Source organism: Strix uralensis, chromosome 3, assembly GCF_047716275.1.
Source record: "Strix uralensis isolate ZFMK-TIS-50842 chromosome 3, bStrUra1, whole genome shotgun sequence".
In the NCBI taxonomy this organism is placed as follows: domain Eukaryota; kingdom Metazoa; phylum Chordata; class Aves; order Strigiformes; family Strigidae; genus Strix; species Strix uralensis.
The window spans coordinates 66,258,257-66,274,185 of NC_133974.1; the positions used below are offsets into that span (position 1 = coordinate 66,258,257).

At 39.2% G+C, this 15,929-nt stretch overlaps 1 protein-coding gene across 8 annotated transcripts in view; it reads left to right on the forward strand.

Moving 5' to 3' along the window:
• Window positions 1-15,929, forward strand: part of ARFGEF3 (ARFGEF family member 3) — a 98,915-nt gene that overhangs the window by 41,504 nt on the left and 41,482 nt on the right. For 3 of the 8 annotated variants that reach the window (XM_074862641.1, XM_074862639.1, XM_074862643.1), the window contains exons 6-12: window positions 2,436-2,558; window positions 4,121-4,166; window positions 5,187-5,265; window positions 8,569-8,673; window positions 11,383-11,707; window positions 13,111-13,223; window positions 13,971-14,881. In XM_074862641.1, coding sequence (XP_074718742.1) covers window positions 2,436-2,558; window positions 4,121-4,166; window positions 5,187-5,265; window positions 8,569-8,673; window positions 11,383-11,707; window positions 13,111-13,223; window positions 13,971-14,881 — 1,702 coding nt within the window. Of the gene's footprint in view, window positions 1-88; window positions 136-2,435; window positions 2,559-4,120; window positions 4,167-5,186; window positions 5,266-8,568; window positions 8,674-11,382; window positions 11,708-13,110; window positions 13,224-13,970; window positions 14,882-15,929 lie in introns of those variants that run through there. The other 5 variants (XM_074862640.1, XM_074862644.1, XM_074862647.1 and 2 more) reach the window with 4 other exon arrangements.

Sequence of the window (15,929 nt, forward strand, 5' to 3'; positions counted from 1 at the left end):
TAGTTGTGTTTTGCATGCCATAGAGCTGGAAGTCCCCGATTGCATGAAATGATCCAAATGTCCGTTGCACACCTCCTTGGGGCCCTGAGCTCTCGCATTTTTACTGGTGCTTCTTCATCAATGGCTTTTCAAAAGGTACCCTGCCCAGCCATTTTAGAACACAGGCCATTCATAAGTTCGGAGCTCAAGTGGACAGTGCTGTTGCGCATTAGCTGGCATGGGGAGGGAAGAGGAGGAGATATCAACCATTCTCTTTCCAGAAAGTCAGCCTACCTCTAAGAATGGTATTTCATCAATTAATTCAGGTACTCTAGAAAAGGACTTACACCTCAAGAGAATGATCTCAGCAGCACTAGAATGGTTTGACCTCTGTGAAGGACTGTACATGGTTAACAGGCTTTAGGGTTTTTTGTCCACTAGAATTCAGGTGATAGCTGAATGATGGGCAGAGTTGGTCCAGGCCTTCTTTTAACTTACAAGACCATCTTTACTGACTGATTGATCTCAATCTAAATAAAATCCTTTATTTATTTGGGGGGATCTTGGAATCTTGAAAAAGGGCAACAAGAATGAGATATGCTGTCAGTTCGGTCCCTTATATCCTGCAAATGTGTACAACCGTAACCTGTTCTAGTGTACTGTCAAAAGAGGTAATCAGTCTCAATTTGTCATTTGCATAGTGTTTCTAGCATAAGATAACAAGTGATATACGTACACTTGAAAAGCTCTGGAATGCCCTCTCACAGTGTAGTTGGGAAATAAGGGAAAATAAGGCAAGAGCCGTAATTAAGTAGCTTCCATATGTGATGTCTTAGATCACTCACTTAAGATATAGTTTGTATCCAAGAAATTGTTTTCTTGTGCTTGTGGCTTTATTGAAATGATGAGATGTGAGGTTGCCGAAAGTGAGAAGATCAGAAGGGTTTTAGGAACATACCTATATTGTTTTCCACTCTAACAAATGCAGAAGTGTGCCAGCAACATGTTCATCTTAAACTTCCTAGCCTCGAGCCCACAGCTTTTCTTTCTTAGTCAATGGAATAGCTTGGTTTCATTTCAGTAGGAGTTAGGAACAATCAAGAGTCTTATCCACGTGCCCATGTCAATACTGATTAGCCTGTGTAATCAGATCACTTTAATTTTTCCCTCATAAAACTCACCCTATAAAAATGGCTTTACATCATATAATATCCTTCTCATTCAAAAACATACACCAGATGTGTTTATGTATACTCCTCATGCATATCATTTATCCTATATGTTTATATTTTTTTAAAAAAATTTCACAGCTAGCTTGCTCTATATTCATGATTCTTCTCACTAGCTATAAATCTGAGTGGTGGCAGACTAAAAACACAAAGACTGAAAAGTATGTGGACAGTCATTTACAGTCATTTACGTTGTTTTGGTTTTTGTTTTTTGTTTTTTTTTTTTACTGTCATTGTTAATGATAAAGCTCAATGTAGGCCAAAGGACCAAAACTGCTTCTTTGGATCACAGTGAGAAGATTGTATTGTACAGTTTTGTCGCAAACCCACTCAGCTCCATCAAGACTGTTACCCACTTATTAGTTACTGTGCAGTAATTACAGTGGTTACTACAGTTACAGCAGCTTTTACAGAGACCAACACCTCCCACAGAAAATCTGATCAAGGATAGAAACTACATTTTGCAGTGTGCTGTCCCCAGGATCCTAGCGGCATTATTCTTTGGCAGCTATCTGTATAGCATCATCTGGGGCAAAAGTCAAGCACAACTCTGGTCACAGCAGTGTCAAACAACTGCCAGCAGCTGGGCATGGAGTTGGGAACTGAATGATCCATCAGGATTCTTCTGTTGCTACTTTGGCTCCCATGGGATCTCTGAGCTGAGGAGCCCTCGGCTTGATTGCCAGTTATTAAAAGGCAATCATTTGTGTTATTTACGGTAAAGCACTGTTGTATTTTCTGTATTAGGAAAGGCCTTCAAAGGCTTTCAGATGTGTTGCAGTATGTAATAATTAATTATAGAAAAAGTGGCAAATACCTATAAAACAGAAGCAACAACCTTAACAAATTAGAGGGTATTTACATTGTAGATACAGACTTGCAGAGTGATAGTTACAGTAAGTGTCTAGAAATGAACAATCAAAGCAGCATTTAGTGAATTATCTACAAAGCAAGGCAAGTGCCAACATCACATGGATTTGACAGGAGACTTTGCCAATTTTGCCCTACCATTCCTGCAGCTGTGAGACTGATGAATTGCATGCTGCGTCTAGATGCTACTTACTCAGTTTTCCATATTGCTGAAAACTTCTAATGTGCTAATAAAGCAATGTGAAATAGTAGGGAAGGCTGACTATCTGCATGTGAGAGACCTTGGTATCCTCCTAAAATGTGTTCCTGGTAAGTTACAGTTCATATCTATGTACTGCTGTCTTGTTTCCTCATCAGGTTTGCATTGAGACATATGTATCTAGCTGTCACCAGCGGAGCATTAACACCGCTGTGCGGGCAACCCTCAGCCAAATGTTGAGTGACTTGACTTTACAGTTACGACAAAAGCAAGAAAACATGGTGAGCCTTCTGGCGTCAACAAATGGTTCCATGTCCATGGCTGCGTACCTTTTTGTTGCTCTGAATGCAGTGTATTGTACTGGCTTGTTGTGCCTTATGGCTTTTATTTGACACTTCCACAATTTTGTTTAAAAGATTTTTTTGGCTCTGACTCTGTGCCTGCCTCAGAGCAGTCTATCGGAAACGCAGCTCTCACATTGTCAGCTCTACTTGGCTGATTTTTTTTTTTTCTCCTTCCATTAATCAAAAGAGCCTTTGTTCTGATGTCAGGCTGCCTTGGCCTTTTCCATTCTTTATTTTGTTCGCTTGTTTTCCTAAGGTTCACTGAAATCCTTTTGCTAAAAGTTTTTGCATGACAAATATTTACATAAACAAAACAAATTCTCAACTAAGAAAAGTGTAATTCAGTTTTTTCTTCTACTTTTTTACAGAAGATAATTTAAGCTCATGAAATTCTTTGCTTAGTTGTTAGCAAAAAAATAAATTCTATTTATTGCATTATTAAAATTCACGAGAGCTGTTTGAATGAAATCCCAGCACATTGTCAGCAAAACTGTAAATGTTTTGGGCATATGTGAAAGTACATTGGCTTCTTACCTTTGTTCGTGCTGCTTTGTATATTATCATATTATCAAAAAAGCACTATTTGTAAAAGTAAGTTTCTATTTATTAGGAAACTTTAAGGACTTTAGTTGCACAGATTATTTTCTTTATATCTGTTTTGGGTTAAGACAATCACTTCTATTTTGGATTAGTAGACTAGATTACTTTTATCCTAATGAGCAACTGCAGAACAGAATTAATCGGTTTATTTAAACTTATCTTCTGTTTGCACTAAGTAGGTTCATTTTACTAACCAAAACATTCACAAAAAAATCCAAACCAAACCAACCAAACAAAAAACCACCAAAAAACCCCAGTAGTTTTAAAAATTCAGTTTGGGTATGAAAGCTGAATGTTGTTAGTTCTGTTCTTAGCTGAGGAGTAGGTAAAAGCATATGAGAGCTGCATTTAGTTCTAGCAGTTGGTTGTTGATGCTTGAGAGAAAAATTTGGTTTGACCCCTTTTTTGCACTGATAGGAAGAATCCTATCCCGCAGCTGAGCCAAATGATGTAAGAGGTCATTTCCATTTCCTGACTGCCATTAATTGTGTTGGCACTGTAACATTAACAATGATAATGTGATAAACTCTCTAATACTCAATTGATTTTGGTTTCCAAGTAGTTTGTGAAATCTAGACTATCCTTTCCTCTCAGTTGTTTTCAATGACTTACATGTCTAGTTATTACTGAGTTGTTTTAAGTGTAGGATGTCCCTTAAGGACTTAGAGATCCTAGTTCAGCTCAATGAGATGTGAGTTCCTTAAATCTAAACAACTGTTTAAACAGATCTTAAGGAATTTTTGAAAATGTTTTGCAAAAACTTCACTTAAACCTAACAAACAAAACCCCAAACAGATAGAAGACATAGAGTTGTTAAGAAAGCTCTGCTGTTAAAGTATTGCTTCTACATTTTTTTTTCTCCCCTTTGCACCAATTACACCACCTTTGTCTTTCCTCAGCAGACAATTGAAAACCATGAGACCTTGCAGAAATTCAAGAATCAAGGTATTTGTAACACCTTTTAGTGGCTCCTTCCAATCCAGCTTTTTTATTCTTCACTGTCCTTTCATCAGCACAGTACTGTTTGATGTCACAGGAATTCCATCTTCAGGATTTCTTACCTTCTCCATAGCTAGATGTTCTCAGTGTTACCTGTGGTAAGAAATGAGACAGCCCTGTTAGCTCCTGATATTTTCAATCATGTCTTCATTTGGACTATGGTAACGGCATTGCACTCAACGTGCAATAAATGATTGTTTCAAGGTGCTAACTTCTGTAATTAAGGAGTTTCAGTGCTCTGGAGAAAGTTTTAGTAAGTCGCTTTACTTCCTAAATTGAAACAGATTCACGAAGTAGGACATGGAATCTGGAAATGATTGTGTTATTGTATTTCAGCCCAGAGACATGGTTTATAAAATGTCAGCTTTTGAAAGTGCATCACTAGCAAAGGTCTGTTCACACTTGCCAAATTATTATTTTACAAGAGAATTTTTTTCCTACTCCTGTTCTGGCTTAACTTCCGACACCTTGTCTGACAGGTAAAAAATAATCCCTGCTTTTGACCTTCTTACCAGATGTCTGCAGGAGAACTTGTGTGGATGGAGGCTAAAATCTTTGAAGTACACAAGCATCCTCTTCTAAGATCAGAACCTGATCAGACATCAGAAGCTGTGTAGCAGAGACAAACTGCAGGGAGAGATACAGAAATTTTAGCTGCCATGTAGAAGTACTGGAGCCAGTAATTTTTTATTATTTATTTGTATACTTATTTCATTATCTGAATTGAATTTCAGCTAACCTTCTGTAAATGCACGTAAGCAATCAATGCTCTCTTCAGATTTAATAATACTGCTTTTTCATTGTATGGAGATCACTTTGCAGTCTAGGACTTTTCCTACTGCATCTTCTCTATGAATTTTGGCAGCCCTGCTCATTGTTTAAAAGCTCTGACCAGCTCTGAAATTGAATTGAGGTTGCAATCTAGCTGCACATATGTAATGCCTCTGATCTTTGTCCTTTTTGGAGGTACTTCAGCTGAGTCTCTTTGTGATGATGTTGTATCTGTCCTCACTGTGCTCTGTGAGAAGCTCCAGGCTGTCATAAAGTGAGTTATTTCAGTTTATAATTTGAATTTATTACCTGGAGATTGAGAGTTTTGCTGATACATGTGATTGTACTAGTAGTTCTGGAATTATGGAGCAAAACTGTGCTTAAATGAAGTGTTTATTAGAGGAAGTATTGTTCATGATGCATTAATTCAATCCTCACTTGAGATGAGAAGCTAATTTGCCTTCTTTGTGCACTGTTCAGCTTTAAAAGAGCTTCCAGTAAATCTAATCTATAAGTAACTTCCATATAGCAGCAAAATACTTGTCAAAGGAGATTTCTTTTCTGGCTTGAAAGCATCCATTGTAGAGAGAACAACAATTACAGGAGACATGGAAAAACCTAAGAGAAACAACATGCAGAATAAATTAGTATGTCCTCCTTAGAAAGGCAGCATTCATCTAGTTGAGATAATTTGTGTTACTAAAGCATTCCTTAAATTTAGGAATATCATACGCTACCTACTTTGAAATGCATGAGCCTAACTTTCAAAATGCAGTTATTATGGGCAGCAATAGGGTGTTACACTGCATTAAAATACTAGTCTCTTGTTGGCCACTACTGTAAGAGTAAATACTTACTCATGAGTTAAAAATTACTTCCTGTGGCATTCTAGCATGGACTTAATAGACTAATGGTCTATTAAGAAATGAGCCAAAAAAAGCCTTAAGTGTTAAAGAGGTGACCAACCAAAAGCAATGCAAACATTATACAGTTATTTAGAAAAATAGAAATATAGAAATAATTTCAAAGTTTTAAGGGAAAAACAGGTTCTCACTTGACAACATTGTTTCTGTATCAGTAAAATAAGATTTAACTTGCTACTACTGCCAGTTGCATATGGCCTGAGTGATAGCAAAAAAGCCAGTCTGAAGCTATTTTCAATGTAGCATAACGTTGTCTCTTTGGTTGGCCTGTGTGTCTCTGGAAGTAGCCTGTGGTGAACTCGGGGAAATGGGAGATAAACCAAAGAAACATGCATCGGTACTTCCTTTAATATGCTCTACCATTTTCGGGAAACCTATGCTTAGGAACTACTGGAGCTGAAGACAGCACGGACATCTTCATGTGCAGTTCTTCTATAGACTTCCCTCCCATGAGTGTCTCTAATTACAGCAAGATTTGAAAGGGAAGAGTGCCTTACTTAGCATTATTTAATCAGTGTCAGCATTTGGGAAAACAAAAGCATGTTTCTGAATCTTCTAAATAAACTTTTTTTTTTTTTAGTTGTGTGCATAGTTACAGGACAGTAAGAAGAGATCTTCAAAAGTGTGTATCTAACAATAGCAAGTGGCAAAACCAGCTGAAAGATTCTTTGTATCAGATTTTGCCCACATGTGAAGCTGTAAACAGCTATCATTTGATAAGTATTGTCCACCAAATGATAATCAGTTTGAATTACTGGTTATGAAATATGGAAACTAAACTACCTCACAGGATCTTTCAAAATCACTGAAAGTCTTTTAAAAATTCATCTGCAATCCCAGCTCCTCATAAAACTGTACTGAATTAGAACAGATTGACGCTTGCTGTAGATAATGTACAATAAGAAATTCAGAGGACTTAAAAATACTTACTAAACCATGGTTTACTTCATGCTTGTAATTGTGTACCTAGACCGTTAGGATCTGTAATTATGAGCAAAGCATAGTAAAGGATTCTAATTGAAACTGAGGAAAATAAATTTAATTAGCATGGCTTGTTAAAGAACTAACTCCATGAATGAAAAGCTGTTATTTCTTTCAAGGCCAATTTTTGTATCTCCTTCAAAACACTTTGTTGGCAGCAACTTAACTTTCTAACCTCCAGGTCAGTGAAATGAGGTTTAGTATGCTATACTGCCTGTTGTAATTTCTTAGTATGAAGATTACTTTAATTCCTCCTTCTAAATTTCAAGCTTTTTAGAATTTGGTTTTGAGGGAGGTACAGCTATGAGTGATGAGGATGAGTTCAGGGAGGTGATTTTTATTCTCAGGACCACTGGTGACTTTGGTGACTGTGGAATTTGTGGCAGCAGTGATATGAACACACCAGCTATGCTGAGGTGTGCAGGAGTGCAATATTCATTTTTTACCTACAGGAAAACAATTTGTTAGCAAGAGGCATCAGAGCAATCAAGAGTGCAGGGATGCCCTGTGCATGCCCATGCAAGTGTGAACTGCAAGATGTTGATGATCTGCATTAAGACACATTGTAAGAAAAGCTATTGGGAAAGAAGACAAATGTACCTGGAACGTGTGGTATTTCCAGATAGGTGTGGACTGTTGTGAGGAGAAGGCTATCACCTCTAAAATATGTAACCAGCCAGTAGTCTTAAACTCTCCATAGCATAGACTTCGAAATCTAGCTTTGAGCCTTGGGATTCCCTATTTTCTGCATGACATGTGAAATAGGTACTGTTCTACTTGGGTGAAAGTTCATCTATGTGAACAAAAGGAATTCAGGCAGTGACAGAGAGCAGACATTTCTCATTTCTTAATTTCAATTAAGATAAATCAATTCTTTACAGCTTCCTTTACCTACCATCATACATCAAAAAATACATTCCTCCAGCTCTCATCTCAGACCAAAAAAGAACGATTAAATCCTAGTTTTCTTAGGAGTGAATCCAGAATGTGGGTGCAGTTGGCCTGGGGAGCTCCTTTTGTAAGGCAGACCTCAGCCTTACTTGTCTCCTGAATTCTGCAGCTAATTCTGAGAGTAGGTACAAGCCCGTTGCACATTACAAGTGTATCAATTCCAGATGTCCATATGATCTTGCATGTTCTTTCTCATGAAGCTCACTTTGTGTTTATGGTTTTGACAGAGTAATTGACAAGGCCCTGAAAGGTAGCCATGTCATCATGTAACTTTCTGCCTGTAGACATTGACTTTTGACCGTTGTAGCTGTCACCAAGAAAAGAGAAAAAATAACCAGAAGAGAGCAGCCTAAATTCCCATCAGATGGCCTGAAGAAACTATCCAATAGACAAAAATCTTCTGGTTGTCTTCTTTTCCTCTGTTTAAGGGCTCATTCCTCCTCAAGGTTTTGGATTGAATTTGAATAATTATTTCTGTTTTCTTCTTCCTCTTTTTTCACATAGGTTTTTTTTTTTAAGGTAGCAATTCACTGCATGTGATCAGTACAAAATAAATGGGATGATAAATGTGATCATACCATTGTAAATCCATGGGAAGTAGCAAAATAAATCACTGCTGTAAAATGTGGTATAATTTTCAAGTGGACTAATGTAGTTATTTTAGAAAATTAAATAATCTTTGTTTTAATGTGATGTGAATGGCATCTTTTCTCTTTGCCCAGTGACAATCGGCAACTTCAACTTCTTTACTTGGAGTGCATCCTCTCCATGTTAAACAGCTCCTCTCCCAGCATGCACCAGCACAAAGGATTCACTGATCTAATATGGTGAGTACACCTGAAGACTAGTGCAAATATTCTGTTTGTAAGTATAAAAGGATCTTCTCCCCCAGCCATGCAAACAAACCTGTAATAAATCTCCAGATGTGAGCAGAGCTTGCTGTTAACCTACTATCAGTTCATTTTGTACCTCATATAAGGTTGGTAGGACCTCATGCTCAACTAGCACATTAATTCCCTGTAGTGAATTATCACTGTAATGAAGTCTAGTGTATTTAGCCAGAACAGAAAATCTCTTATGCTTTCTGCAATAGTTTGAATTCATGTGCAGCATTAAACACACAAATGTCCTGCTTACAGTAGGAGGGTGCTATAGAGACTCTGACTGGTCTGATGCAGTAATACAGGAAGATAAGCAAAATTAATGTCAGATGGTGTGCTGGTGACCAGAAATGCTTATGACCTGCATTGTATAAGGGTTGAGGCTAAATGGTCTTCATGGTGCTTCCACTTTATCAAGAAACCCTCTTTTTAATACATTTCACCAGAAAGGCTTGACGTCTTCAGTGTTCATATCTCTTAATTGTTTGATATCATCACCTCAGAGCACCTGAAATAATCCTTTTCCCTCTTCTCTTTGCAGTAGTGCGTTTTTTGTAGCATATAGATAATTGAGTCATAGTGATAAAGCAAGAATGTAACTAATATGCAGTTCCTTGCAGTCTATGCCCGTCCTGTGACCTTGGTGGGTGACTGTGTAAAGAAAAGATACATGTGACTGTTAATGGCAAATGTGTTTCTTGTGCTTTTACCCTGTAATTTTTGAAATGAAAGTGTTTGACTTGGGTCTAGTTCTAAGGATACAACATGTAGAGGCAGCCATAACTTTCCTTGCTCTCCCAGTAAAATCAGTGGCTGCTGGACTGGGAGGTCTTCAGGTTGATAACACTTGGCAGTGTTGCACAGGGACCCTGTGCTGCGACCTCTGGGAGCTCTAATGTAATAGCAGAGTCCTCTCTTTCATGGCAAACCCTTTTCAGAAGTTTCTGCCCTTGAATTTCACCAACCCTTTGTTTATGCTTATGTGAGTGATTGTGGGGCCATCCTGTAAGCAAGGTCACTGAAATGATCTTGGTAAAAAGAAAACACTTCCTGTTTAAATTTACATAATTTTGATGATCCACTTTATGCTGCAAATCTACAGGTGTTTGTATTTGTAACTGTATCATGAGGGCAAGCTTTCAGGGCTTCTTAACCTGCGTTGCTGCCAAGGAATATGCATCCTCCAACTACATACCTAAGGTGAAGTGGAAAAAAAAAAAACCACTAGGAAGACATGAAACAGTTTAAACTGCAAACATCATTTTGAGTATATATTTCAGTATAAGTACATACTGATCCATTAACTGTGTAGCAAAGTTGTGAACCAAACTAATAGCTGTCTTTGTTCTTTAAGGAGCTGTTGCCTACATGCACACAACTTTCTCTCTGGCTGGCACTTTGTAGTCAGTTCTCAACAGAAGATAAAGAAGGGAGCAGACAGAGATTTAGCTCTGTTCTTCTGACAGTGTTCTCTATAGTTTGATACAGAAGCACTTTTATGGGAGTAAGATATGTGGGGAATATGTTGCTATTGCAACCTGTGATTACGCCTGCTTCGAGGCAAGCTTATTTCTTAAGCAGTGAATTGATATGTTTTGAAGTGTACTGGATTGGAGAAAGAAATGGAATATGCAGACTCAAAGTCATTATCTGATGTCTGATTAAAAGCTGTTTTTCTTTCTGTGACTTCAGGAAGCTGAGCTGTTTTAGCAAGCATGTTAAGAGAAGCAATGAAAGTTCTGGACTGCGTAAAAATCTTGAGAAAACAAGATGTACTTACCTATGAGGATGTGTTACTTTTTATGCTGAATCACAACTTGTCATTGGGTTCTTGCTCCAGGCACCAGCTTGAACCTCTGAGACATGTGGGTGAAAATCAGGTTTGGGGCAGCATTCTTACGCAGCACTTGGCTTTTTAAATTAGGGAATGCAGACTGAAGTAAAATGTCAAGTGCATGAGTGCAAAGCTGAAATAACAGCTAATGAAGCAAAGTGCTCAGTTGATTTTGGCTCTGGTTCCACAGAAAAGTGATCTGCTGGTGTGGAATCACTTAACTCACGTGTTCATGTGGAAAGACTGTTGAAGGGGACAGTGGTTTTAGTGTGTAGTGGCATATGAGAAGTTACAGTGCACACTTTGAGTTACTGTAGAGGGCTTTAATTATGTTCTCAAAAGGCAGCAAAACAGAAGCTCACAACTAAGGGTGCTTACCAAAATACATGCATGTGCAGCTCGGTGATGGAACATCAGGCCTTGTAGTTAACATAGATTGGTTTCTGTTTGGTCAGGCTTTTTTAAGTTGGACTGAAGAAGAAACACTTAGCAGTAGAAACCTAGAATTTCTACCTTGCAATAGATTGCACCAATGAAAGAGGAGGCATGCTATCCTGTAAAGGACAGCATTGTGCAGCAACATGAACTTGCAAAATCAGTACCATGTTTATAAAGCACCCAAAAGTATTTCCATATGTACTAACATGCTGATGCTTGGGAGATGAAAAAAGCCTGGCATTATTTGTTATTCTATCTAACCACTGCTGTTGACTGATCATTAAAACAAGAGTGTGTATCTCATTTAACCACGGGCTATTTTCAATCTGTTCCTGTGAGATTATTTTTTTCCAGTTACCATCTGCTGCTTTTCTCTTTCTCAGGAAGCAACTGTGTCCAGCCCTAGTAGTAATCCTGGGAAATCCAATCCATGACAAAACTATCACCTCTGCCCACAGCAGCATCTGCCTTGAGGCTGATTCACCTTCCCCTGGGATCTCTGATCATGGCCGGGGTTCAGGTTGTTCCTCCACAGCACCTGCCCTTAGTGGGCCTGTTGCACGGACCATATATTATATTGCAGCAGAACTGGTTCGACTGGTGGGGTCAGTGGAATCCATGAAGCCTGTGCTGCAGTCTCTCTATCACCGGATATTGCTTTACCCACCACCTCAGCACCGAGTAGAAGCCATCAAAATTATGAAAGAGGTAGGATAATCACATGTGCAAATCCAGGCATATAAAGCAAAATGTTTATTTAACAGTAAATGTTGCTGATACGTGCATGCAGTCCATTCCATACCTTAGCACTAAGGATGCTGAAATCACCCTTTCTGAGCACAGCTATTACATCAAAGACACTCTGACATATTTTTAGTTTTACAAAGTCGTAATAGCTGTATTTATCTCCATAATGCAAGCTGCTATGGCAACTCCATCAGTGTTCATGCTGTGGTACTGCATGGAGCAGATCTTCTCACTGAGTCATGACTGCTCTTTTGGGTGAGATACAGTATAATGATGCAGTTCTCAACTTCTTTGGCATCTTTCCCCACTCTCTGCTCTTGCTAGAAGGAGACATTCATCCTCACAGTGTAGGATTCCAGGCATTAAGGTGAATATGGGCTTTGATTACATGCCAGGTTTTTGAAATACAGTTTCTTTGAGCTTTATTAGAATAGCCATAAGGAAGCTGCTAATGTCTTAAATGGCCATGTCAAGACCAGTCCATTCTGGCCTCTTGCCCAGTGCCTCTGTCAGCACTAGAACTGGAGCACTGGGAGATGACTTTGAGCAGCAGCTGAAACCATGGGCTCTTCCATTTCACATATGTGGCTTTCTTCTCATGTTGTGGAACATGAAGCGACTTATGTAATTAGTAGGAACAGTGGTCTTTCAGAGGATTTTTGTTCTAGCTTGTGCATACCTGGCTGTTCTATGTCTGAAGATGTCTCCTAACACCACACAGCCACCCACTGGGTGGTTGTCTGAACTGGCGGTTATGCTGGCACTTGTCTTCCTCTAATTTTAAACAATAGAAAGATGACAACTGAAGTTTTAGGAAAAGCTCAGTCTAATTTTGTTTCCAGCAGGGAGTATCTTTCCTCTTTCTGCTTATTAATATGGGCTTGTTTGTAAAGCCTTCTCCTCGTATTACCTGGTGGGCATTAACAGGACCTCACCCCACAGGTTGAGTCAGAAGGAATCACTTTGCCTATCCTTGCATGACTCCATCATTTTGTAACTGGATGACTGAAGAGAAAGGCTCCCTTTGGTATATAATGTAATGCAAGATACTTGCTCTATATTTAGACATAAAGACTGTCTTGTGTACAGTATCAGTTGAAACCTATTCAGTCAAAAATGTAAAGCACTGCAGAACATTCTATTTGTGATTTCTGTCCAATATTCTGCTTTTCTCTATCTGCTTTTCTGCCTTTAAAAAGAGGTGGCTTTAATAAGTAGAACATCAGCGTGCTGTTTTCCTTTGCTGTGAGAAATTACAGTACTGCTACCTCAGGTTCCAGGGCTTGATAGAACTATGACTCATTTATTGTGTTTAAATAATGCTTAGATAATCCTCTAGTAACTTCGGTTTCCTTTCCTTTCAGATACTTGGCAGTCCTCGGCAGCTTTGTGATTTGGCAGGGCCCTGCTGTTCTGAGTCAGAATCCAGGAAGAGGTCTATTTCTAAAAGGAAGTCCCATTTGGATCTTCTCAAGCTGTACGCTTTGTTTCCTCCTTTAGCCTCTTTTCTCTTAAGCCTGTGCACACAGGACACTTAAACAGTTGTACCTTCAGAAGCATACCCAAATACAAGCCAGGGTACCTCTCTGGTTAAATAAGCTGTGAAAACGGCAGAGGTGTAAAGGGTCTTACTGGTTTGTCATCAGTCTGGGCCTGCTTGTAAAGGCATAGATAACTACCTTGTGGAGTTTGCCAGAATACCCAAATATGTTGGTTTACAGCTGGAAATTCTTGGGTTTGGGTCCCTAAACTTGCAATGAAATAACTGTGTGCTTATTTAGAGGTACGTTTCCAAGATGAAGTCAAAGGAGATAATCGAAAATTTAAACATTGTCAGATTGTGCAAGAAGGATTCTCAGTTCCTATAAAGATCATATCTTGTACATAAGATAATTTTCAGGACACAGATGGCTTTAAATTTAGCTTCAGTTGGGTGTTGATGGGTTTTTTTCAGTGTAAGTGCTTGCCTGTAAGGGAAAACACGCTGTGCATGCTGGTACAAATGCATGGTAACTGTTTCTCTGGTTAAGACTCCCTTTACAGAAAGACCATGTCCACGTGGGAGACTTAGTGATTTGTTCTAATACTAGTTGTCTTTCTCAGGAGTAGTCTTACAGGATTTTTCACTTATTTTTTTCCTGGCTATGGAGGGATGGTGTTGGATGATAGTGACATGCTCACTGTATGTGCTGCATCACTTAAATTAACTCTGTTTTTATTGTAGTATCATGGACGGGATGACAGAAGCATGCATCAAAGGTGGTATTGAAGCATGTTATGCTTCAGTGTCCTGTGTCTTTGCCCTGCTTGGAGCATTAGATGAGCTGAGCCAAGGGAGGGGTCTCAGTGAAGAGCAGATCCAGCTGCTGCTCCGGCGCTTAGAAGAATTGAAGGATGGGACCGAGACGAGCAGGGACTCCATGGAGATCAATGATGCCGACTTTAGGTGGCAGAGGCGCATCCTGTCCTCAGAAAATCCTGCCTGGGAATCAGGAAATGAGAAAAGTCCTGATATTAGCATTAGCGTTACCACAGACACTGGTCAGACCACTTTGGAAGGGGATATGGGACAGACAACTCCAGAGGATAATCCAGAAAGTCAAAAAAACTCACTGCCATCTCCAGCTGGACATGAAAGCAAAGAGATTCATTATAGAGAACCAGAGTCAGAAACCATCGACCAGCCAGACGTCGTTCAGAGAAGCCACACCATAGTCTATCCAGATATAACTAACTTCTTATCAGTTGATTGCAAGACCCGGTCCTATGGATCCAGATACAGCGAAAGTAACTTCAGTGTAGATGACCAGGACCTTTCTAGGACTGAGTTTGATTCATGTGATCAGTATTCCATGGCAGCAGAGAAGGACTCGGGCAGGTCAGATGTCTCAGATATAGGCTCTGACAATTGCTCCCTGGCTGATGAGGAGCAGACACCACGGGATTGTCCAGGTCACAGATCCTTACGTACTGCTGCTCTCTCTCTGAAATTGCTGAAAAACCAAGAAGCAGACCAGCACAGTGCACGGCTGTTTATCCAGTCACTTGAAGCTCTTCTTCCTCGGCTTATAGCTCTTCCCAGCATAGAGGAGGTGGATGGAGCACTGCAGAGCTTCTCTTCAACATTCTGCTCAGGTTTGCAAGCAAATATTTACTGTCTCACCAGCATGCACGCTGTGACAGCACTGTACGCAGATTCTCTTGTAGGATTTCATCTTCAGAGAACATACCCAGAATAAGGAGGTTTGTGCTTTACAAAGCACATTCCTCCACAGCAGCACACTTCATTTAGGGCAAAGCAAATTGAATATGCAGGCACTGATTCAAAGGGAGGTCAATCCATTGACTCTTAACAGGCTCTGGATTATGTCCTCAGTCAACAGAGAAATCGAATTTTCTGTAGTAAGATACCTCTTCACAGATTTGTGAAGATCTATTGAGAAGATTTGCACACGCTGTCATTAAAGAGAGGTTGGGCTTGCCCCTTAGCATGAAAGGGGTGTGGGGAGGACCATCACCTGTTTTGAAAGAGATTTAAGTAGCTTAGTACATCACTGCATTACTGTTAGTAATGCCAGCTTTGCAAAGAAGGTGGTAAAAATTCCACAGCAGAAAACTCTTGAGAGGATAAGAAAAGAGGAGCAACTCTCTTCTTCACTTTTGTTTTTCTTAATACTGCTGTCTATCATGACAGGAAATGCAAAGTCCAGACCAAGTGAAAAATAGTTAAAGATCTTGCCTTTTGAGAGATTAAATACCTGTTCTTTCAGAGGATCTTGACTTGGTCAATCAAACAAAAAAACACCATGCAAAGGCTAATTTGTCCTGTTGATAGTATATTTAAGATGTGTATATATATATTTTTTAGAAGGGTTTCTTTTTTCTGACAGTGGCCAAAGTGGAAATGTTTGTTAAAACATATTTCTCTGTTTCTTTAACTTAATTCACCACAATTGCCTTTCCTATTGCTCCTCTCCTAATCATTGCTTCATTCATTTGTGCTCTCTCATACACATTAAACTCATACAGAGTCAGAAGGGATGCCTCCCATCATTATACAGCATAATTTAGATATGAAGCTGGGTGAATAAGCTGATATTCCTGATACCCTGTTTAAATGGTGCCCAAATAAGCCCTATGTCAGCAAAATGGTAGATGACATTCTTAAGAAACGTTGGCCATG